At 38.0% G+C, this 23408-nt stretch overlaps 1 protein-coding gene across 4 annotated transcripts in view; it reads right to left on the bottom strand.

Annotated features, from left to right (window-relative positions):
- The window catches only part of VMP1 (vacuole membrane protein 1), a 131196-nt gene that overhangs the window by 81783 nt on the left and 26005 nt on the right, over window positions 1–23408 (bottom strand). For all 4 annotated transcript variants that reach the window (XM_042255320.2, XM_042255319.2, XM_042255318.2 and 1 more), the window contains one exon: window positions 22171–22281. In XM_042255320.2, coding sequence (XP_042111254.1) covers window positions 22171–22281 — 111 coding nt within the window. The remainder of the gene's footprint in view (window positions 1–22170; window positions 22282–23408) is intronic.

Genomic DNA, 23408 nt, shown 5'->3' with positions numbered 1-23408 from the left:
GACGTTGTACCACAGGCAGTACGGCATTTCTTGACTGCTGAGAAGAGGGATACAAGTGCAGAAGCCCTGTGATGACTCTGGCTTCCCACGTGTAGACACACTGTGTGTCTGCAGCAAAATCCACAGTCCAGGGGACTTCCCTGGTGGTCCAGTGGTTAGGACTCTGAGCTTCCAATGCCAGGGTCCTGGGTTCGATCCCTGATTGAGGAACTAAAATGCCACATGCTTCAGAACAACTAAACCTGGGCGCTGCAACTACTGAGCCTGTAAGCTCTGAAGCCCCCCCCACCCCCGCCACAACAAAAAGATCCTGTACGCCACAACTAAGACCCGAGGCAGCCAAATTAAAAAAAAAAAAAAAAATCCATAGTCCATGGGACTTCCCTGGAGGTGCTGTGGATAGAAACTGGCCTGCCAATGCAGGGGACACAAGTTTGATTCCTGGTCCAGGAATATTCCATATGCCACAGAGCAGCTAGGCCTGTATGCCAACTACTGAGCCTGCGTGCCCAGAGCCTTTGCTACACAGCAAGAGAAACTACTGCAGTGAGAAGCTGCGCGACGCAACTAGAGAGTAGCCTCTGCTCACCAAAACCAGAGAAAGCCCACACAAAGCAACAAACACCCAGTGCAGCCAAAAAGTAAAATAAAGAATAAAAATAAAATCTGTTGTCCAAAGAGGAAGACCTTAAGAAAAGCATGGTAGTACTGCTGCACTGAGAAGAAAATCTGAGTTTGGGGGGTGCTGAGTGGTTGAAATCTGTGGGGCAGAGTACTTAATGCAGGGAAAGGACTCTCCATTTGCGTATGGGGGTCCCCCTGAGACTCTAGCATACAAAGCTGCACTGCATGCTATGATGAGATTCTATAAGGCCAGGCAAAGTACAATTAGTGAGAAAAGAAGCTGAACAATTCCAAGACTTCACCCAGGGCTGGGAAACACCTGAACTTCATTGAGCTGGAATGGAAAGACTTAGCATTCAGGGATGACCTTGGAAAGAGCCTAGTAAACACTAAACAGATCATAATAGAGGTTTTAAAAAGACTTAAATGAACCAAGCCAGCCCACTAGTAACTTAGTGCCCTCCAAAACAAAAAAATTGATACTCTGTAAAGGATGATGACAAAATCCAAATAATCAACAACTTAATACCACATTTCAGCATCTAATAAGAAATAGCTAGATATGGGAAACAGTTTGGAAAATATGACCCATAACCCGAAGAAACAATAGTCAACAGAAACAGACCCAGAAATGTTAGATATAATGGAATTAGCAGACAAGGCCTTAAAAATATTAGGTGGGCTAAAACCCAGAAACAGTGGGTTTCTCTGTTATGTTATGGAAAAATTCAAATGAACTTTCTGGCCAACCCAATATGTTCAAAGATTTAAAGCAATAATGGGCAAATTTTAGCCCAGGGGCCAAATTGAGCCTACCACCAGCTTCACAGAGTTTCAAAGAAGGTAACCATGTATACATGGCTATACATATCACCTCTGGATAATTCTGTGCTACAAGGGTAACAATGAGCAGCTCTGACCTAGACTCTGTGGTCTATGAAGTCTAAAACATTTATTATTTGGACATTTACATAAATAGTTTGCTGATCCCTGATTTAAAGGAAAACATAAACAACACGGGAAGAAATACAAGTATAAAAATAATAAAATGGAAATTCTAGAGCTGAAAATGTAATATCTGAAAAATATATTTGAAAAATATGAGAAAAATTCACTCGATAGTCAACAGATTAGATACCACAGGACAAATATTAGAGAACTTGAAGATAAGGCAACAGAAAGTATGTGAGCCAAAGGATACAGAGAGAAAGGCGATGGAGAAGCAAACTTCAGTAACCTGTGGAATAATACCAAACAGTCTAATATATATGTAACTGGAATCCCAGAAAGAGAGGGGAAAGTGTGTGTGTGTGTGTGTGTGCACATGCATGCCTGTTGGCGAAGGGGTGGCCGAATATTTTCAAGATCTGATGAAAACTATCAATCCATCAACTCACCGATGTAAGAAATTCAACAAACCTCAGTCAGGATCAACATAAAACACAATCAAATTGCTGAAAATCATCATAATCACATCATAATCAAATTCTATAATTCAGCAATATCAAGAAAGTCTTAAAAGCAGAGGGGATAAAAATAACACATTATATAGGCAATCTTGCTTCACTGCAGTTTGCAGATATTGTGATCTTTACAAACTGAAGGTTTGTGGCAATCTTGTGTCAAGCGAATTTATTGGCTCCATTTTTCCTACAGCATTATTATTTAACTAAGGTATATATATATATATTTAGGCATGTAATAGAGTATAATATATAGTAAACGTAACTTTTAGATGCACTGAGAAACCAAAAAATCCATGACTTGCTTTCTCACCATACTCGCTTGTACTCTGGAACCAAATCTACAATGTCTCCAAGGTATGACTGAGTCATCTACAGGGAAATACAGATAGGGTTTTCTCATCAGAAACAAACCAAAACCAATGGAATTACTTCTCTAAAGTGCTGAAAGGGGAAAAAAAAATCTGTGAATCTAGAATTAAGGAAAAATATACTTCAAAAATAAAGATGAAATAATAACATTTTCAGACAGACAAAAGCCAAAAGAATGTGTTCCAGGAGAGAACACCGTTTTTCCTCATTTTAAAATCTCTTTAAAAAAAATAACTAGTTGTTTAAAGCAAAAACCATGATATATGTCAGACGTCCCAGGTGGCTGAGCCATAAAGAATCTGCCTGCCAAGGCCAGAGATGAGGAGACATGAGTTCGATCCCTGGGTGGGGAAGATTCCTGGAGGAGGAAATGGCAACTCACTCCAGTATTCTTGCCTGGAAAATCCCATGGAGAGAGGAGCCTGTTGGGCTACAGTCCACAGGGTCACAGAGAGTCAGACATGACTGAGCACGCAAGCACACACACACGCGACATATGCAGAAGTAAGATACAAGAGAGTTCAGTTGCTCAGGCATCTCTAACTCCTTGCAACCCCATGGACCGCAGCATATGTAAGACAGCAAATATAAGACAACAACAGCATAAAGTATGGGAGGGAGAAAAGGGATTATAACATTATAATGTGGTTATAGTATATATCCTAAAATACTACTCATTTCAAAAGAAGGTAAGAAAAGAATAGAAAACAGGTGGGGACCAGCAGTTTAAGGGTAGACTTAAACCCAACCACACTGACAGCTAGATTAATTGCAAATGTGCCAAATATACAAATGAAAACGTAGAGTGTCAGACTGAATTAAAAAGCAAGACCTCAGTATGTGCTCTCTACAAAAAGCCCATTTAAAATATCGAGATCCAAAAGTAAAGGGATGAAAAAAGATAAAGTGTGTAAAAATAATCATACAAAAGATAGAGTATTCTACATTAATAAGAGACTAAGCAGATTTCAGGAGAGGGTATATTATTTTACAGAAATGAATAAGGACATTTCATAATGATAAAAAAGGCTAATTCTCAGGAAGACAGAAAAATCCTAAATGTGTATGCACCTAATAACAGCATGTCAAAATATATAAAGCAAAAACTAACAGAACTAAAATGAGAAATAAAAACATGTCTACAATTAGAGTTGAAATTTCAACACCCGTCTCTTTCATTGACAGAATAAACAAACTGAAAACCAGAATGAATACAGAAAACTTGAACAACATGGAACACTATACCCCAAAATAGCCAAATACATATTCAAGTATACATGAAAGTCACCAAGAGAGATCATATACTGTGGTATAAGTGAGTCTCAGCACATTTAAAAGAATGTACCATGTGACAAGGTAATACAAGCAGCACTTCTTGAGGAAAAGTAGCAAATGATAGTCCTCAAAAGTTAATTTTTCTATTTAAGGACAGTGTCCTTAAATCTAGGTAGTGGTAATCAATGGAAGTTAAACAGCTATATACAGCGCAGGCTGTTATTCCCCAGCACAGGAAGCTCTATAAATTTCCTAGCTAGCAACCAGGTCACTAGTAACATTCACAAACTGCCTCTGAGAGTTCCGAATTACTGCCAATGGAAGTTCCCTTTAATGATTCCGAAGGTCAAATTTTATGATTGGGATGAAAAGTTACACTCTCATCAGAGTGACAGGTTTTTAGGGTCCTTTTTTGGGGTGGGTGGTTACTTTAACATAGTCATTCTAAGTGAAGTCAACTCAACAAGACAGTTCAGCTCTCTGTGATATATCGAACATCTGGTTTTGCTTCAGTTCAAAGCCTCATATATCTTAGTCTCATGAGCTGTATTACACTGTATTTTCCAAAGTTTTGATAGTGGAATAATTTTGCTCTGTCCAGGATAAAAAGATGTAGTGCTTGGCCAGGCGAGAGGATGTCTGGGTGAGAGTAAGACCATAGTTAGCTAGGGGGTGGGTGGGAGGTTGAGGAGGAGACAGGATTTCTAACAAGAGCAGATACAGGCATTTGCAGGAAAAGTATTTTAACTTAAAACATTCTTTTAAGATAAATTTTTAAAGTTACACTTCTGTAATTTACATTCTTTCAGGAATAGTAAATATACTATTAGCTCTATCAAATTAACAGAAATTTAGAATTAAAAAAACCCATTATCCCAGAGGTAAAATGATCATTCCTGAAATTATAACACACAAAAATATCCCAAACTGGTAGCGAGGAGTTCTAAGCAGTGCCCTGATAAAGCAGGACCTATATAAGTCCTGAGAAAGCAGTCCTGGCGCCACAAACACAAATTAGTAAATGACAAAAACTAGTCTATGTATTGTTGCTCCATTTAAAGACAAGTGTTTTCTGGATTTTTAACTTTGTTTGGTTCTTTTGGGGGCCCTTTTTTCCAGAGACATTTTTGAAAAAGTGAAAACCTAAAATGATCGTATCAGTTAATTATAAGCCTAATTTAGCCAAGCTTTTTTATCAACCAGGATGACAAATATGATATCACAATAATAGTGTAGTACAGGGACTTCCCTGGAGGGCCAGTAGTTAAGACTCAGAGATTCCAATGTAGGAGGTCTGGATTTGATCCTTGGTTGAAGAACTAAGTTCCCACATGCTGCACAGCTAGGGGGCTGCCCCCGCCAAAGAAGAGTGTAGTATGTGTATGCATGAGTTTTTTTAAGGAAGATGAGCAGACAGACAGACATTCTTCCACTCCAGGCAGCTCCCTCAGAACTGATAAAACATTCCTAAAGACTGGAGTTGTTTGTATAACATCTGTAATGTCAATTCATAGCCTAATCCATCATCCATACACAGAAGTCAAGTGTGATCCCAAAGGCAAAATTTCCAATTAGTTTTGTCTGGAAAGTTTAAGGCAAAGGTAATAAAATCAAGAATTCTGTGCTGATTCACTGGGAAAACATTTGTTTGCCACACTCCTTCTCTGAGGAACAAAAGGAGTCAGTGGTTAGTCTGGAATGTGATTCATTAGGAATATCTGGGTGATAAATAAATGAAAAGAGATGACAAATGGTTGTCTGTATGACTTGCAAAACCTTTGTTTTCTTTAAGTCCAACTTTCAGGGGAGTTTAGAAATGCTTTTACAAACAGGAATTCTACTCTTCAAATTCTTTTAATCATTGCTTTTCTCATCGTAGTCAGAAAACAGTTTACCTAAGGTTACGGTGTACAACAAATAACTCTAGAAGGCTAGAGCATAAAATTGTTGATTCCAAATGGACACTGAGAAGTTTAACTAGTGTTTGTGGGTTTTTTCCCTATGAAAAAGAGTTTATAAATTAAGCCCCTCTTCTCTCCCTATAAAAGGTGCTACAGTGTGTAAAGAAACAGTAATTTGGCCATTAGCTATGTGGATTTTAGTTTTCTAAAAATCTGTTAGTAACTTAACTAGATGTACTCAGACTTCTATCTCACATTCTTCATTTGATGAAAAGCCCGATAATAATAATGGTAATAATACCTGTTCAACCTAAGTAAGAGAGTAATATAATGAGGTTATGTAGTAAAAGTGTTATGATAAGTATAAAATAATCAAAATGAAAATCTGTAAACTCTATAGTTCAGATTCTAGGTTATAAGGACGTGTCTTCAAAGTCATTTTTTATTATATTAAATCAATCATAGTAAAAATATGTTTCACTTTTCTTCTCTAAACCTAAACAATTTTGATCATAAAGTTGATCTAATATTCAGGAGGAATGGACCACGTATTTATAAAGAGAACTTTTAAAAAGGTTACAATTTGTCTAAAATAGATATCCAAAAGAACAGATTTCAGGTAAACTGAATCTTACTCGCTTTCATTTAAGTGCACATTAATAGATAGTGACTTCAGGGCAGGAAGTCAGTCAGTCTGTGCATATCCTTCTGGGTTTGGTGAGAACCCAGCCCTGTCCTGGAGATCCTGGTTTCTACTTTTGATGTGGTGATACTCTTAAGAGTTAATACATGAGTCATTCCTTGGGGAAAGACTCAGAGCTGATCATGCCCTCATCAAAAAAAGGGCAAACAGATCTTTTCTAAGAAGGGCCTGATGGTCTTCCCGCAAGAGCCCTGAGTCACTGCATACTTATAGCCAGAGTCATTATACCTATACAGAGCAATATTAGGTCACACTAGAACCTTCCTTTTGGCAATTTCTTCCCTTTTTTGTCTTAGAGGGACAGACAGGTAAACTATGGAGCAATCATCAGAAGTCAAGCAGGAAAAAATGTGAAGAGGTTGGCTAACAATTTTTAAAAGAATTGTTCCAGCTCATGGCATTAAATGATTCCTATAATAGTTCTCTTATTGAAACTGCTTCACTATTTCACTTCAACCCATATCCATGCAGTTTTTCAAATAACATTTTCTTTAGGCAATAAGTAGCCAAGAGTCAAAAAGCTTAAGAAAGGCTTTATATGTATACATATAAAAGAGTACTACAAAGCACTATATACAAACGATGAGGCACTTATTCACTAAAGGAAACAGGGCGCTACAGACAGAGAAGTTCTGCGAACATTTGATAGTAATCAAGACGTTGGACTTCTTAATACAATTTTTACCACATTTTAGCAGTGAAGCAACATTAAACTTTAAGGGAAAAGCAGACTTTTGCATTTTACACAGGGGCAAATATCTCACTACTTACTTTCCTTGTATTTACTATATAACAAACAGCCCCAATTTTTTTTTTATTAAAATGGTCTTTGTTTATGTTTTCAAGTAGAATTCTTTATTCATTTATATCTTATTACCATATCTGATAACCACATTCTAAACTTACAGTTTTATGGCCATGGTTTCTCATGGTACTTAAAACACTCTTGACATTCACTGATTTTTAGATGCAATGTATTTAAACTACCAATCTTTATCTATAAAATGATATTCTTAATCTAAAACAGTCGTTTAACACAACTGACTCATAAATACCATTCAGATGATAATGCCCTGATGGTATATCTTTTTGTAAAATCTGATCTACTTTACAATGTAACTAAATAGCTTCGAAACTTTTCTATGTTCCAATTGCCATCTAAATAAGGCAGTTCTAATGTGAAAATTCCTCCCGTTTTGATTCCCAAAGGTGAGGGAATTCAATGGTTAAAACAGATGACAAAGAGAAAAGGCATTTTGTACAATACATTCAGCCTTCTATTTACAGCTTACTATTTGAGAGTCTTTAAAAACTTTAAAGTGATTGTTGATAGTTTTTGTTCTCAGAGTTCTTTGTCTAAGAGCTGGGCTTGTTTTGAAAGGAACATAGGGCTTGGTAAACCTTTCTCCAGGAAACTGCTCCACCTAGTGTCAAAACTGTCTGTGTACACATTATCTGTAAATTCTTGCTGAAGGACTCATTCTCTTTGTTACTGTTAAACAGAACAGACTTTATAATCATTAATAGCAGATGCAGTTTGTTGCTGCTGTCTGTCGCTAACTCGTGTCCAGCGCTTTTGCGACTCCATGGACTGCAGCCTGCCAGACTCCTCTGTCCATGGCAGTTCCCAGGTAAGGATACTGAAGTAGGTTGCTGCTTCCTACTCCAGGGAATCTTCCCAACCCAGGGATTGACCCTGGGTCTCCTATATTGGCAGGTGGATTCTTTACCACTGAGCCACCTGACAGTTGTTAAATCACCTTCTCTTACAACATTAGGAATAATAATGTATGTGCATATAAGGAGCATCACTGAGATATACTTCTCATTATCAAGTTCCAATGTTCCTGCTTTTAAGCTGGTTGTTTACAAAATTACGAATCATATATCCTAGTAATGGGAATAATTCTAATGTGGCTACTGAAATTACCTTATCGCTTCTCCCAATTATTTGTAACAATCTAAATGTAATTCAAAAATTATTTATTTCTCAAATGATTGCAGTGTTGTAAAGGTTGTATTTTTATAACAGACTGGTTCTGCACACATCAATGGTTTCAAACATGAGATCAGAACTAAATTTTGTTGTCATCAGGCAGCTCAACCGGAAGAAATTCTTTTACTTTTCTCTTCATGAAAAGTTGCCTTTTTTTTTTTAACCCCCTGATGGTCTTCCAGACCACTCAAGCACTTGCACAACCATAATTCTCTCCCAAAACGTCATGTTAAGTCTACTCTTATGACCTGGAAGAGAGAAGAAATCCTTTTTTGGCAAATGGAGAAATCAAATGCATAACATGTCACATAAAAATCCTTAGAGGGTAGTTAGTTCACTAAGGCTCCCGAGTTCAATATGCTTCTTCTGGTGTACTATCGTCATTCCATGAATTAGAGCCAGGGTTAGCAAACTACAGCCTGGGATTAAACCCAGTCTGCTATTTGTGTTTTTGAATAAAGATTGACTGGAAAACAGTCACATTCATTCCTATATACTGTTTCTGGGTGCTTTCTTGCTACCATGACAGATCAGAGGAATTACAAAAGGGATTGCACGGCCTGCAAAGCCTAAAACATTTACTATTTGGCCCCTTTACAGCAAAAGTGCGGCCCCTGAGTTGTCATTGTTCCCTGGGCCAAATCATTATTAAGGTGAAAATTCTGACACATTCAAACACAGAGATACATCAAAGAAGTTAACAGCAGTCACCTTCTCTTTATTAAGCTGTTTTTACTCTGGGCATAATTTCCACTAGTAAATAAGCACTCAAGTTCTGAATCACCTGAAAGGAAACCTGCTACATACACGCTAAGACTAAAATAAATTTGTTAGTGGATTTCTGGAAATTAGTATCTAAGAGAAGAGGGCTTAGAAGATGTGATCTTAGAAAAATCTACCCGCCACAGAGGCTCTTGTGACTTCTGATTTACTTATAAAAGGGGATTCCCAGGTGGTGCTGGTTATAAAGAATCTACCTGCCTATGAAGCAGACGCAAGATGCAGGTTCAGTTCCTGGGTCAGAAAGATTCCCTGGAGCAGGAAATGGCAACCCACTCCAGTACTCTTGCCTGGGTAATGCCACAGACAAAGGAGCCTGCGAGCCCACGGGGTTGCAAAGAGTCAGGCACGACCGAGTGTCTGAGATGTGCGCGTGCACACACGTGCAGGCACACACACACATATTACTTATTAAAAATATGAGGAAAGCAAATGAATGAAATCAGTAAACTTGCGCTACTTGCCAGGCAAAACCAGCTCATGAAATAGATACCAAGTTTATGAAATAGTCATCTACTAGAGGTGTACTTATGCAACACGACTATAAAATTCTAAAACAAAAAAGCAGATGAAAAAAGTGCGTAATGCAAGCATCTTAATGAATTATTTCAGGCACAGGTAGTGGGTTCAATCACTGGGTCAGGAAGATCCCCTGGAGAAGGAAATGGCAACCTACTCAAGTATTCTTGCCTGGGAGATACTATGGACAGGGAGGCCTGGCAAGCTACAGTCCATGGGGTCGTAAAGAGCTGGACACGACTTAGTGACTGAGCATGAGCACCTACTTGTGTGTGTGTGTGTGTGTGTATATGTGTATATATATGCATATATGTGTACATATATACGCCCTTTTCTTAATCTTTATTCATGCCTGAATCTCTGTGCTTCAATGTAGAATCACTTTCCTTCCATTCATTCAAAGAACACTTTTACTATTTCCTTTACAGCATGTTTGCTAGTGGCAAAGTGTTTCTGTTTTTCTGAAAATATCTTTATTTAATACTGTTCACAGGTCACTTTCGAGTATCACCTGTTGGCAGTTATTTTCTTTTAGCCATCTAAAGATAGCCCACTGTCAGCTGACTTTTTTCAACAAAAGCTATGACAAATCAGTCTTCCTGAAGTTCCTGTGAAGACAGTATGTTTTTTCCCTCCATCTCTCCTTTTTCGTTCTAGATACTTTTCTCTGGTCAATTAATCCTATCTTAGCTGTGGTCTGTTGAAGTCCATTAACTGAGTTCTTAATTTCAGATACTATTCTTTTAATTCAAAATTTCCACTTACTCTCCTTTAAAGTTTTCAACCTCTGGTAAAATATTCTAACTTGTTTTTTACTTCTTTGAAACACACTGATTTGGGATTAAGGTACACGCCTACTAACCTTATTAAATAGATACCCTCTGGATCTATTTCTATTATTTCTTGTTTTGACCAAATTATATTGCTTCCTCAGATATCTGATTACTTTGGATTGAGTGTCTGACTTATTTTTTTTTTTTAATATCATGTGACACCTAGGATGACTTTATTTTCCTCCAGACTTAAAACTTACACCTGAGCTTCAGCCTCTGTATGGGCTGATTCGTATGACACTCATCCTTACATTTAAATTGTGGCCTCTCAGGGCTCCAAAGTCAAGCCTGCAGGTTTATCAGGGCATATACCTGACCAGCTCCAAAGCATGCCTGAAAAGGAGCGTTTTAAAAATAAAAACAGAGTACGACTAGTGATTATAAGAATAATAATGATGATGGTCACTTAACATTCACTGAGCACCTTATATATACTAGCCACTGAACCGAAAAGTATACGTGTCTTATTTACTCCTCCTAATAGCCTTATGAGATAGGTACTATTATTATCACTCCCATTTACAGTTGAATAAACTGAGGCTTAAAAAGTTAAGATACTTGTGAAATATCCAGAATTAGTAATACTGGACCATGCATTGAAACCCAGCTCTGACTATGCCCTATTACTTACCTCCCATGACAGGAATATGTTAGTCATATAACAAAATCACCCTCCATGACTTACGTATTTTTAAATAATAAATTAATAGAATTAAGGCATGGTACCTGAAACTGGGCATGCCACAGGAGTATGTTCTGCCTATAAACATGTATGACAATGAAAAGAAAGTCTAACCAATAACTGCTTAACTAATTAATGAATGTGTAAAATTATTAAGAAAACTTATTTTCATTCACATGCATTAACTGGTATTATGCAGCCATAAATAAAGAAAAAAATAGAACATGCCTCTAATCTATTTGAGGGTTTCATATTTACCCAGAATAGAACCTGCAAATACAGGATATTATATTGGTTGTATTAGCAATGCCACCTAGTGGCAAACTAACATAGCCACAGATAGAAAAAAAGTCCCAGAAGAATGGTTCTTAACCTTGCATGGGTTACAGAGTCTGGAGACTCTAACACTATAGGTCCTTTTCTCCCAGAAAGATGCACAGTTGTGAAGATAAATATAACAAGTACAGTGTTCAGGAAATTAAAAGACCTTCTGAAGCCCATTAGTTGACTGTTAGAATTAATGGAACGAACCAACACACCTAGTCGAGCTGTGCCATGCTAACTTGTTTCAGTTGTGTCCGACTCTTTGCAACCCTGTGGACCATAGCCCTCCAGGCTCCATGGTCCATAGTATTTTTCAGGCAAGATTACTGGAGTAGGTTTCCACGCCTTCCTCCAGGGGATCTTCCTGACCCAGGAATCGAACCCACGTCTCTTACGTCTCCTGCACAGGCAGGTGGACTCTTTAATGTGAGTGCCACCTGGGAAGCCCCTCAACTAACCCAGAGGTCCAAACAACTTCCCATGAGCCTTGAGAAGGAATCTATTCATTTTTCCATTCAATCTCTTCCTCTCTGTTTAGCAATCACTGTTTCTGCATAAACAGTATCTAACTTTTCCCTTTGTGGTTACACACCTGTTCTCGGCAAATCTCAAGATTTCTACTATTCCCAAATCAATTTACAAAATTGGACAGTAGACCAAACAAGTCATTTTTCCTGGTTGATTTTCATTAATTTTAACATTTAAATTTAATTAAGCAACTAGTCTTACTCCTAATGTTTAAAGAAATGATGAGAATTTCTAGAACATCTGAATTAAGTTATAACTTTCAATTGTAACTAAAAATTTTAAATGAAATTGCTGAATGACAAACTTAAAAATCCAACTCTATGCCCCAACGGTAATCCAAGCCTATGCCCCAACCAGTAACGCTGAAGAAGCTGAAGTTGAACGGTTCTATGAAGACCTACAAGAACTTTAAGAACTAATACCCAGAAAAGATGTCCTTTTCATTATAGAGAACTGGAATGGAAAAGTAGGAAGTCAAGAAACACCTGGAGTAACAGGCAAATTTGACCTTGGAGTACAAAATGAAGCAGGGCAAAGACTAATAGAGTTTGTCAAGAGAACGCACTGGTCATAGCAAACACCTTCTTCCAACAACACAAGAGAAGACTCTACACATGGACATCACCAGATGGTCAACACCGAAATCAGACTGATTATATTCTTTGCAGCCAAAGATGGAGAAGCTCTATACAGTCAGCAAAAACAAAACCAGGAGCTGACTGTGGCTCAGATCATGAACTCCTTATTGCCAAATTCAGACTTAAATTGAAGAAAGTGGGGAAAACCACTAGACCACTCAGGTATGACCTAAATCAAATCCCTTAAGATTATACAGTGGAAGTGAGAAATAGATTTAAGGGACTATATCTGATAGGCAGAGTGCCTGATGAACTATGGAATGAGGTTCATGACATTGGACAGGAGACAGGGATCAAGACCATCCCCATGGAAAAGAAATGCAAAAAAGCAAAATGGCTGTCTGGGGAGGCCTTAAAAATAGCTATGAAAAGAGAAGTGAAAAGCGAAGGAGAAAAGGAAAGATAGAAGCATCTCAATGCAGAATTCCAAAGAATAGCAAGGAGAGATAAGAAAGCCTTCTTCAGAGATCATTGCAAAGAAATAGAGAAAAACAACAGAATGGGAAAGATTAGAGATCTCTTCAAGAAAATTAGAGATACCAAGGGAACATTTCAGGCAAAGATGGGCTCAATAAAGGACAGAAATGGTACGGACCTAACAGAAGCAGAAGCTACTAAGAAGAGGTGGCAAGAATACACAGAAGAACTGTACAAAAAAGATCTTCACGACCCAGGTAATCACGATGGTGTGATCACTCACCTAGAGCCAGACATCCTGGAATGTGAGGTCAAGTGGGCCTTAGAAAGCATCACTATGAACAAAGCTAGTGGAGGTGATGGAATTCCAGTTGAGCTATTTCAAATCCTGAAAGATGATGCTGTGAAAGTGCTGCATTATTTCAAATCCTCAAAGATGATGCTGTGAAAGTGCTGCACTCAATATGCCAGCAAATTTGGAAAACTCAGCAATGGCCACAGGACTGGAAAAGGTCCGTTTTCATTCCAATCCCTAAGAAAGGCAATGCCAAAGAACGCTCAAACTACCACACAATTGCACTCACCTCACACGCCAGTAAAGTAATGCTCAAAATTCTCTAAGCCAGGCTTCAGCAATATGTGAACCATGAAGTTCCAGATGCTCAAGCTGGTTTTAGAAAAGGCAGAGGAACCAGAGATCAAATTGCCAACATCCGCTGGATCGTGGAAAAAGCAAGAGAGTTCCAGAAAAACATCTATTTCTGCTTTATTGACTACACCAAAACCTTTGACTGTGTGGATCACAACAAACCATGGAAAATTCTGAAAGAGATGGGAATACCAGACCACCTGACCTGCCTCTTGAGAAACCTATATGCAGGTCAGAAAGCAACAGTTAGAACTGGACATGGAATAACAGACTGGTTCCAAATATGAAAGGGAGTACGTCAAGGCTGTATATTGTCACCCTGCTTATTGATCTTCTATGCAGAGTACATCATGAGAAACGCTGGGCTGGAAGAAGCACAAGCTGGAACCAAGATTGCCAGGAGAAATATCAATAACCTCAGAAATGCAGATGACACCACCTTTATGGCAGAAAGTGAAGAGGAACTAAAAAGCCTCTTGATGAAAGTAAAAGAGGAGAGTGAAAAAGTTGGCTTAAAGCTCAATATTCAGAAAACTAAGATCATGGCATCCGGTCCCATCACTTCATGGGAAATAGATGGGGAAAGAGATGGGGAAACAGCGTCAGACTTCATTTTTGGGGGCTCCAAAATCACTGCAGATGGTGACTGCAGCCATGAAATTAAAAGACGCTTACTCCTTGGAAGGAAAGTTATGATCAACCTAGATAGCATATTCAAAAGCAGAGACATTACTTGGCTAACAAAGGTCCATCTAGTCAAGGCTATGGTTTATCCAGTGGTCATGTATGGATGTGAGAGTTGGACTGTGAAGAAAGCTGAGCACCAAAGAACTGATGCTTTTGAACTGTGGTGTTGGAGAAGACTCTTGAGAGTCCCTTGGACTGCAAGGAGATCCAACCAGTCCATTCTAAAGGAGATCAGTCCTGGGTGCTCTTTGGAAGGAATGATGCTAAAGTTGAAACTCCAATACTTTGGCCACCTCATGCGAAGAGCTGACTCATTGGAAAAGACCCTGATGCTGGGAGAGATTGGGGAAAGGAGGAGAAGGGGACGACAGAAGATGAGATGGCTGGATGGCATCACCGACTCGATGGACATGGGTGTGGGTAAACTCCGGGAGTTCATGATGGACAGGGAGGCTTGGCGTGCTGTGACTCATGGGGTCGCAAAGAGTCGGACACGACTGAGCCACTGAACTGAAATGAAACTTAAAAATCAAGAAAACTTTTCATTTCAAAGGCAGATATGTAGGTAAATAATATTTTAGGAAATAGAGTCACATTTTTAGACCACCAGTTAGTTAGACAGTGAGTTATAATTAACTAAACGATTACTTCCAAAAGAGGTAACTTCCATACTGGGAAGAACCTAATTGAGAAATTTTGTCTATGCAGGAAAAATTTTCCTATTTCACTTTAAAATCATAATTTCCATTAAAGAGAACCATGATCAAGAATGACTAAATTTTTTCTCTTTGTTAAAGTCAGTTTCTTTTTCATTTATTTTACTATACATTATCTTTAAGTTTTTCATGCGGACCCTTTTTAAAATCTCTATTGAATCTGTTACCATATTGCTTCTGTTTTATGTTTTCCTTTTTGGCTAAGAAGCATGTGGGATCTTAGGTCCCTAACCAGGGACTGAACCCCTACCCCCTGCACGGGGAGGACAGAGCCTTAACCACTAGACCACCAGGGAAGTCCCTTGCTGTAAACTGTTGTCAAAAGAAGGGTCATATTTCTGACGAAACTTCTCTCCTAATATAGTCAATTGTTTTCTTGACTGAAGAGTTATATGGGTACATGGAAAGGTTGCCTATTTCATCAGAATAAAAATGTATGGCATAAGAACGTTAACATCACATCTCCGTAAGTGAGGACTATGTGAAGGCTCATAATTGAAAGATGTAATTAGGACTTTCCAGATATAATCACATTTCACATATATAATACAAAAGGAATGATGATCTATAAAGAAAAAACTATATCAACCATTACCACCAAGAAAATGTTAAAAATCTAACCATAGATTTTGAATAGCTTTTTAAATAATAAGAGATCAAATTCTTAAACTTTTATTTGATACTGCTTTGCCTCTAGTTTCCTGGCTATTTTTCTCCATAACTGCCAAAGTTCACAAATGCATAGTCTATACTTACTGATGACATTTTTTTTTACTACACATTTGCTACACTATTGTTTACTGACTAGCTTGGCTCTTGGAAGGACTACCGGAAATAATTCAGGTAAAGAGCTGAGCACACAGTCTAGCATGCGGTAAGCATTCAATAAATGTTAGTTTATTGGTCAGGATAGGTTAAAATAACAAATAGCCCCCAAACTCAGTAGCTTAAGACAACTAAGTTTCTATCTCCCTTACTCTACATATCCATCAGAGGCGAGCAAGGTGAATCTGCTCACCATAGTCAGAGACTCGGGCTCCAGGTGAAACACAGCATGACAAGCCTTGAAGCTTCCATCAGGAATCAAGATCTATCAGTTATGCTCACATTTCTTTGATGAAAGCAAATCACCTGGCTGGAGTTCAACAGGATGCGGATGCAACATCTCACAAAAATAAATACCAAATATGGATAAAAAACCAACAGAATTGACTTCAGTTAGTATTACTCTGATGACAATAATGACAATGTTTGCCATTTTTGGTAGTAGTAGTAGAAACAGCTGTAGTTAATTTCTTAGAATCTGACTTTCATCCCATCAGGTAATTAAAAATAAACAAAAACCAGTGACATCTTTTAATTTCCTTTTGCTTGACTTCTCAGAAAATTATTTTTTCCCAATATTTGTTTTTCTTCATTTTCCCTATTATACCTAAGGAATTCTGGAAGGAATTGTGTGTTTAAGAACTAACAAATTTAAGAACTAAAGATAATCTCATCAAATGGAAATGGCATATTCTGGGTATCTTTTTATTTTTAACATTAATATATTGCTCTTCAAGACTTCTCATTCTGAATTTGTTTGCTATACTGACCTTTCATCCATTTTTGATCACTACTATCTAAAAAAGTGTTCTTCTGACCAAATCCTCACTGATTCATGATAAAAAAAAGAAAACCTCTCAAACACGCACACAACTCACAACAAACTAGGAACAGAAGTAAGTTTCATCTACTTGATAAAGAACACCTACAAAAACCTGTAGCTAACATGTAGCTTCATGGTGAGAAACTAGAGGCTTCCTCACTAAGGTTGGGAACAAGGTGATTTCCCTGTCACCACTCCAATTCAACATCAGATGGAGCTAATGCAATAAAAGACAAGGGGTAAAAACGAAAGGGTACACAGATTGAGAAGGAAAAAACAAAACTATTTGCAGATGACACGATTATCTCATATAGAAAATCCTAAAGAATCAACAACAAAGTCCTGAAACTACTTAGGTTGCAGGATACAAGGTTAATATACAAAAGTTGATTACTTTCCTATGTATCACCAATTAATATACATAATCGACAGATCATGTCCCTAGGTATTTACCCAAATGAGCCAAATTCTTATATATATATCCAAAACCCTGCACATGAATATTTATAGCAGCTTTATTCATAATTGCTATAACCTGGAAATAACCATGATGATCTTCAATACATGAATGGATAAACAAATTGTGGTACATCCAGGAAATGGGATATTATTTGGGAATTAAAAAAATGAGATATTGGCACTTCCCGGTGACCCAGGGGACTTTGTGCTTCCAGTGCAGTGGGTGTGGGTTTGATCCTTGGTTGAGGAATTAAGATCCCACATGAGGTGGGGCATGGCCCCCCAAAAAATAAAGAACTGAGGTATCAAGCCATGAAGACAATGGAGGAACTTTACATACATATTGCTAAATGAAAGAAGTCAAGCAGGAAAAAACTCATACTATAGAATCCCAACTATATGAACAAAATCAAAACTTACAGAGAGAGTAAAAGATTAGTATTTTCTTAGGGTCTGTGAGTAGGGAGAATGAGAAGGGTAAGAATAAACAGGTATAGCACAGGGTATTTTTATGAGAGTGAAACTATTCTGTGATCCTGTAATGAAGAATGTATAACATTAAGCTCTTGCCAAATCCTATAAAACTATATAAAACACAGAGTGAACTCTAATATAAACAGTTGGCTTTAGTTAGTAATGGCGACCCACTCCAGTACTCTCACCTGGAGAATCCCATGCACGGGGGAGCCTGGTAGGCTACAGTCCATGGGGTCGCAAAGAGTCGGACACAACTGAGCGACTTCATGTTCACTTTTCACTTTCCTGCACTAGAGAAGGAAATGGAGACCCACTCCAGTGTTCTTTCCTGGAGAATCCCTGGGATGGCGGAGCCTGGTGGGCTGCTGTCTATGGGGTCGCACAGAGTCAGACATGACTGAAGCAACTTAGCAGCAGCAGCAGCAGTGATGCATCAATATTGGTTCCTCAACTGTACAAAAACAGTCTTAATGATCAAGATTAACCATGATGGTGTGGTCACTCCAGATATCCTGGAGTGTAAAGTGAAGTGGAACTTAGGAAGCTTTACTATGAACAAAGCTAGTGGAAATGATGGAATTCCAGCTGAGCAATTCAAAATCCTAAAAGATAATGTTGTTGAAGTGTTGCAGTCAATATGCCAGCAAATTTGGAAAACTCAACAGTGGCCATAGGAATGGAAAAGGTCAGTTTTCATTCCAATCCCAAAGAAAGGCAATGCCAAAGAATGTTCAAACTACCACGTAACTGCTCATTTCACATGCTAGCAAGGTAATGCTCAAAATTTTTCAAGCTAGGCTTCAACAGTACATGAACCAAGAAATTCCAAACGTAGAAGCTGGATTTAGGAAAGGCAGAGAGGCCAGAGATCCAATTGCCAACATCTGTTGGATCATAGATAAAAGCAAGGGAATTCCAGAAAAACATCTACTTCTGCTTCACTGACTACGCTAAAGCCTTTGACTGTGTGGATCAGAGCCAAAGCCTCAACTGTGTGAATCACAACAAACTGTGGAAAATTCTTAGAGATGGGAATATCAGCCCACCTTACCTGCCTCTTGAGAAACCTGTATGCAGGTCAAGAAGTAACAGAACTGTACACGGAAGAACGGACTGGTTCAAAACTGGGACAAGGCTGTATATTGTCACCCTGCTTATTTAACTTATATGCAGAGTACATCATGAGAAATTCCAGGCTGGATGAAGCACAAGCTGGAATCAAGATTTCTGGGAGAAATATCAACAACCTCACATATGCAGACGACCCCACCCTAAGAGCAGAAAGCAAAGAGGAACTTAAGAGCCCTTGGTGAAAGTGAAAGAGGAGAGTGAAAACTGGCTTAAAACTCAGCATTCAAAAAATGAAGATCATGGCATCCAGTCTCATCACTTCATGGCAAACAGATGGGGAAACAATGGAAACAGTGACAGACTTTCTTTACTTGGGCTCCAAAATCATTGTGGACAGTGACTGCAGCCATGAAATTAAAAGACGCTTACTCCTTGGAAGGAAAGCTATGACAAACCTAGACAGCATATTGAAAAGCAGAGACATCACTTTGCCAACAAAGCTCCATATAGTCAAATCTATGGTTTTTCCAGTGGTCGTGTATGGATGTGAGTTGGACCATAAAAAATGTTGAGCACGGAAGAACTGATGCTTTTGGATTGTGGTGTTGGAGAAGACTCTTTGAGAGTCCCTTGGGCTGCAAGGAGATTCAACTAGTCAATCCTAAGGGAAATAAACCCTGATTATTCACTGGCACAACTAATACTAAAGCTGAAGTTTCAACACTTCAGCCACATGATGTGAAGAGCTTTCTCATGGGAAAAGACCCTGATACTGTGAAAGATTGAGGGTAGGAGGAGAAGGGGGCGACAGAGGATGGAGATAAGTGGATGGCATCACTAACTTAATGGACGTGAGTCTGAGCAAACTCCGGGAGACAATGAACAAAGGGAAACCTGGTGTGCTGCCATTCATGGAATCACAAAGAGTCAGACATGACTGAGTGACTGAACAACAAAAGTGCAGATCTGGTTATTTTGCTTTTAGGGCACTTAAAAATAACTCTAAATGCTACTGACAAACAACAAACAAAAACCAAATTAATCTAATGCTGAAAAACGTGGTCTGATCCATCTGGATGGCAGTTTACTACCAGCAATGATAATGCCACAACGTTTTTATATGGTTTTTATGTTTAACGCAACACAGTTTCAGATGTTCCTTGATTTTATCTCCACATTTGCTTAACTGGTAATAATACACATGGCACTGAGAGCAATGAGAGAGTGATCAGTTCAGTTCAGTCGCTCAGTCATGTCTGACTCTTTGCGACTCCATGAATCGCAGCACGCCAGGCCTCCCTGTCCATCACCATCTCCTGGAGTCCACTCAAACTCATGTCCATCGAGTCGGTGATGCCATCCAGCCATCTCATCCTCTGTCGTCCCCTTTTCCTCCTGCCCCCAATCCCTCGCAACATCAGAGTTTTTTCCAATGAGTCAACTCTTCGCATGAGGTGGCCAAAGTACTGGAATTTCAGCTTTAGCATCATTCCTTCCAAGGAACACCCAGGGCTGATCTCCTTTAGAATGGACTAGCTGGATCTCCTTGCAGTCCAAGGGACTCTCAAGAGTCTTCTCCAGCACCACAGTTCAGAAGCATCAATTCTTCGGTGCTCAGCTTTTTTCACAGTCCAACTCTCACATCCATACATGACCGCTGGAAAAACCATAGCCTTGACTAAGAGTGACACTTTCCTTCAAATAGTTTTTGAAGAATTCCTTCTAAACTTGTGAAAAATCTAACTACATTCCCTTAACCTTGCACTCTGATCAAGGGCAGAAATAACTACTTTAGTTTACGGAAACAAAGATTTGACTTTTCAGTGAAATACACTTTGTAATAAATGCTTATTTGTATGTTTTAAATCCTTTACTGGTTACATGAATCAATGGAACTAAAATAAGAATGTTTTCACAGCAAGACAGTTTATAAATGCCATTTTATAAAAGTTTCTCAAGGATATGAAAAGAAACAGAAAACGTGAAACTTCTAAGTTTCAAATTTTTTTTATTCTTATTATGGGATTTATAGGGTTCATTGGAATCCCTTTAAAGATTCAGTAGAATCTGCTAGCTAGGTAGCTTTTTAAATACTTCCAAATTAATCAAACGCAACTAATGAGTTCCTTAATCTGGTCTTCCCAAGGAATCTAAGAGGACAGGTCTAGAAAAGACTAGAAAGGTAACTGGCATTTTCCTTTTTCCTCCTCTGCCGCAACCTCTAGTATAGCATTATATTTCTAGAATAATTAAAGAAACTCTGATATGATCACTTATCCAGATTTATGTTTCTATCTGGGTTAAAATCAACAAGCACTCATGAACAGAATTCTAAAATTCCATGTTTTAAAATTCCCATAAACTCACAGAACTTATGTATTATAGATTAATCCTTATTCTTCAGACCATTAGTTAAGCAGCCTTCTGAATACTCATTTCCTAATATTTCTCATACCTGCTTCAGAAATGCATTCACTGAAGCATAGAGATTGGAAGTGTTTGCACTGCTGAACTCCATTCAGCAATCAGTACTGCTATGACAACTTCTCACCTGTTTTCTCCACCAAGAGCAAGCTGTTTTCAAATACGAAATTGTTTTTAATATATCATTCAGAGACAGGAAGAGAGTGAAACAAGAGAGACATCCAGGGCACAAATTTAATGAGGCCTTCACTCATGAGCCCCACATCTCTATGACCCTAAAAGTATATAAATTCTGCGCCCTCGATGTCACGCTTGTCACTCCCTAGTCCTAGCTCTGCCATTATTTCACTATATTTGCCAGTGTCCAAAGCAAAAACCTCTCTTTCATTTCTCTAATTTCAACTAAGTAAAAAAAATGTATATATTTTTTAGGAAGGGTACATTTTCTATCTTGATTTAAAAGAGTTTAAGATAGCATCAGTTCTACACACATCACACTTCATGAGCCGCATTCAGTAACAACACCAAAGTAACCACCCCGTCGTGCACACGGTTATCTGAGGGTGTGAGGGAAGACACCATTTCTCATTGGCTATTAACAGAGAAAGTTACTGTCCAAGTCAATTCCAACCCGTACCTGGAATTTCGTACAACTGAATAACTTCAACCATTACAATGTAACTGCCTAAGCAAGAGAACCACTATTCCGAAATCTCGACAGAAAAAACGTTTCCTGGCTGAATTAATATAAGTAAACAATCTCATTTGCCTAAGGCTTTTCCCCTCCCTTCTCTTTTTAAATTCTCAACTCAAAAGAAAACCAAAACAGAGTTCTGAATAAAATCTAAAGCACTGATTGGAGGATTAGAATACATATAAAACACAAAGATAGTCAAATAAAACCTTAGAATTTTAACTTCTGAAGTATAAGGACAAATTAAAACAAAATCTCTTTCAACCTCGATTATTAAAAGTTAATCTTACCAGATAAAGCAGAAAGGTGTGCAGCCCTGTTCCAAGCCCAACAGAAGACAAAATTCCTAAGCCTATCCAGTAGGCATACAAAAGAAACTGTTTCTCTATCCGTTGCACATACTGAAAAACAAAAGAGATAAGGTGATAAAAAACAAAATCAGAATTCTTAAGCAGAAATGTATTTATCAACTACAATTTAAAAAAAACACTAACTTTCCAATAGGAAGAAAGTATTAAGATTCAAGGCTCCTTAAAGAGACCTAATTCCTCTAACACGTGATAGCAGAGATGACCAAAAAAAAAAAAAAACAAACCATGTGACTGGAATGAAGCTCATTTCTAACGTTTTAAAAGTCCTACTATTACAATCACATTTGTAGGAAATATGCAAATTACTGATAACTATGAGAATAAAAATTTTAAAGACCCTTAAAAGTTTCACAAATTTTGTTTAAAAAAGCATGAGAATACACAGTGGTAAGAGATGGGTGGTTATTTATATAATATTTGGAACCAGAACATATTCTTGTTGATACTAGTAAAAAATGTACATAAAATTATTTTTATATATTTAAGACCATGGTGCTTTACAAGCAAAAGCAAACTGCAGCCCACTGGGATACGGAGTTGGAAGATTTCCAGAGTTTAGATGCTCATACTGGACAGTAAATCTGGCTCCCTGGAAACTCGTAATAGCACACACAGATTTCTTTAAAATTTATTTAAAACTTGCATTTATATGTATAAAGACTTCTCTAATTAGAAGCAAACTGCTTCACTCCCCTCCTTTTAATGCCATTTATTGTTTCCTACTTTTATAAGCAACATATGTTTATTACAGACAAGTAAAAATACATAAAGTAACTATCCTCCATAATCTCCACCCCACCAAAGATAATCACCACTGGCATTTTGATGAATATAGAGGTAAACTGCTCTAACATGTGAAATGGTATCACTTTAGAACTATTTCCTATCAGAATACATGAACATGTTGCTATTTTAACCAAAGTTATTAACAAAATGTCCTATTTTCCCTTCATTTATGCTGTATTTATAGACAACAGGCAAACAAACTTCCCCTCACTTTATACATATAAAACCGAACTTTCAATCTAGGATGAGTATATGAGCTTTGATAGGTCACAGTATAGAAAACATGAAGACTTTGGTAGTGATTAAAGAATTCATGCTGCTTTGACTAAACATTGCCTGGAAAGCTACATTTAAATCCTTAAAGGTAAAAA

The sequence above is a fragment of the Ovis aries genome, chromosome 11, assembly GCF_016772045.2.
Source record: "Ovis aries strain OAR_USU_Benz2616 breed Rambouillet chromosome 11, ARS-UI_Ramb_v3.0, whole genome shotgun sequence".
Taxonomy (NCBI): Eukaryota; Metazoa; Chordata; class Mammalia; order Artiodactyla; family Bovidae; genus Ovis; species Ovis aries.
The sequence above is the reverse complement of the archived record's forward strand: the minus strand, read 5'-3'. Positions and strand labels throughout refer to the sequence as shown.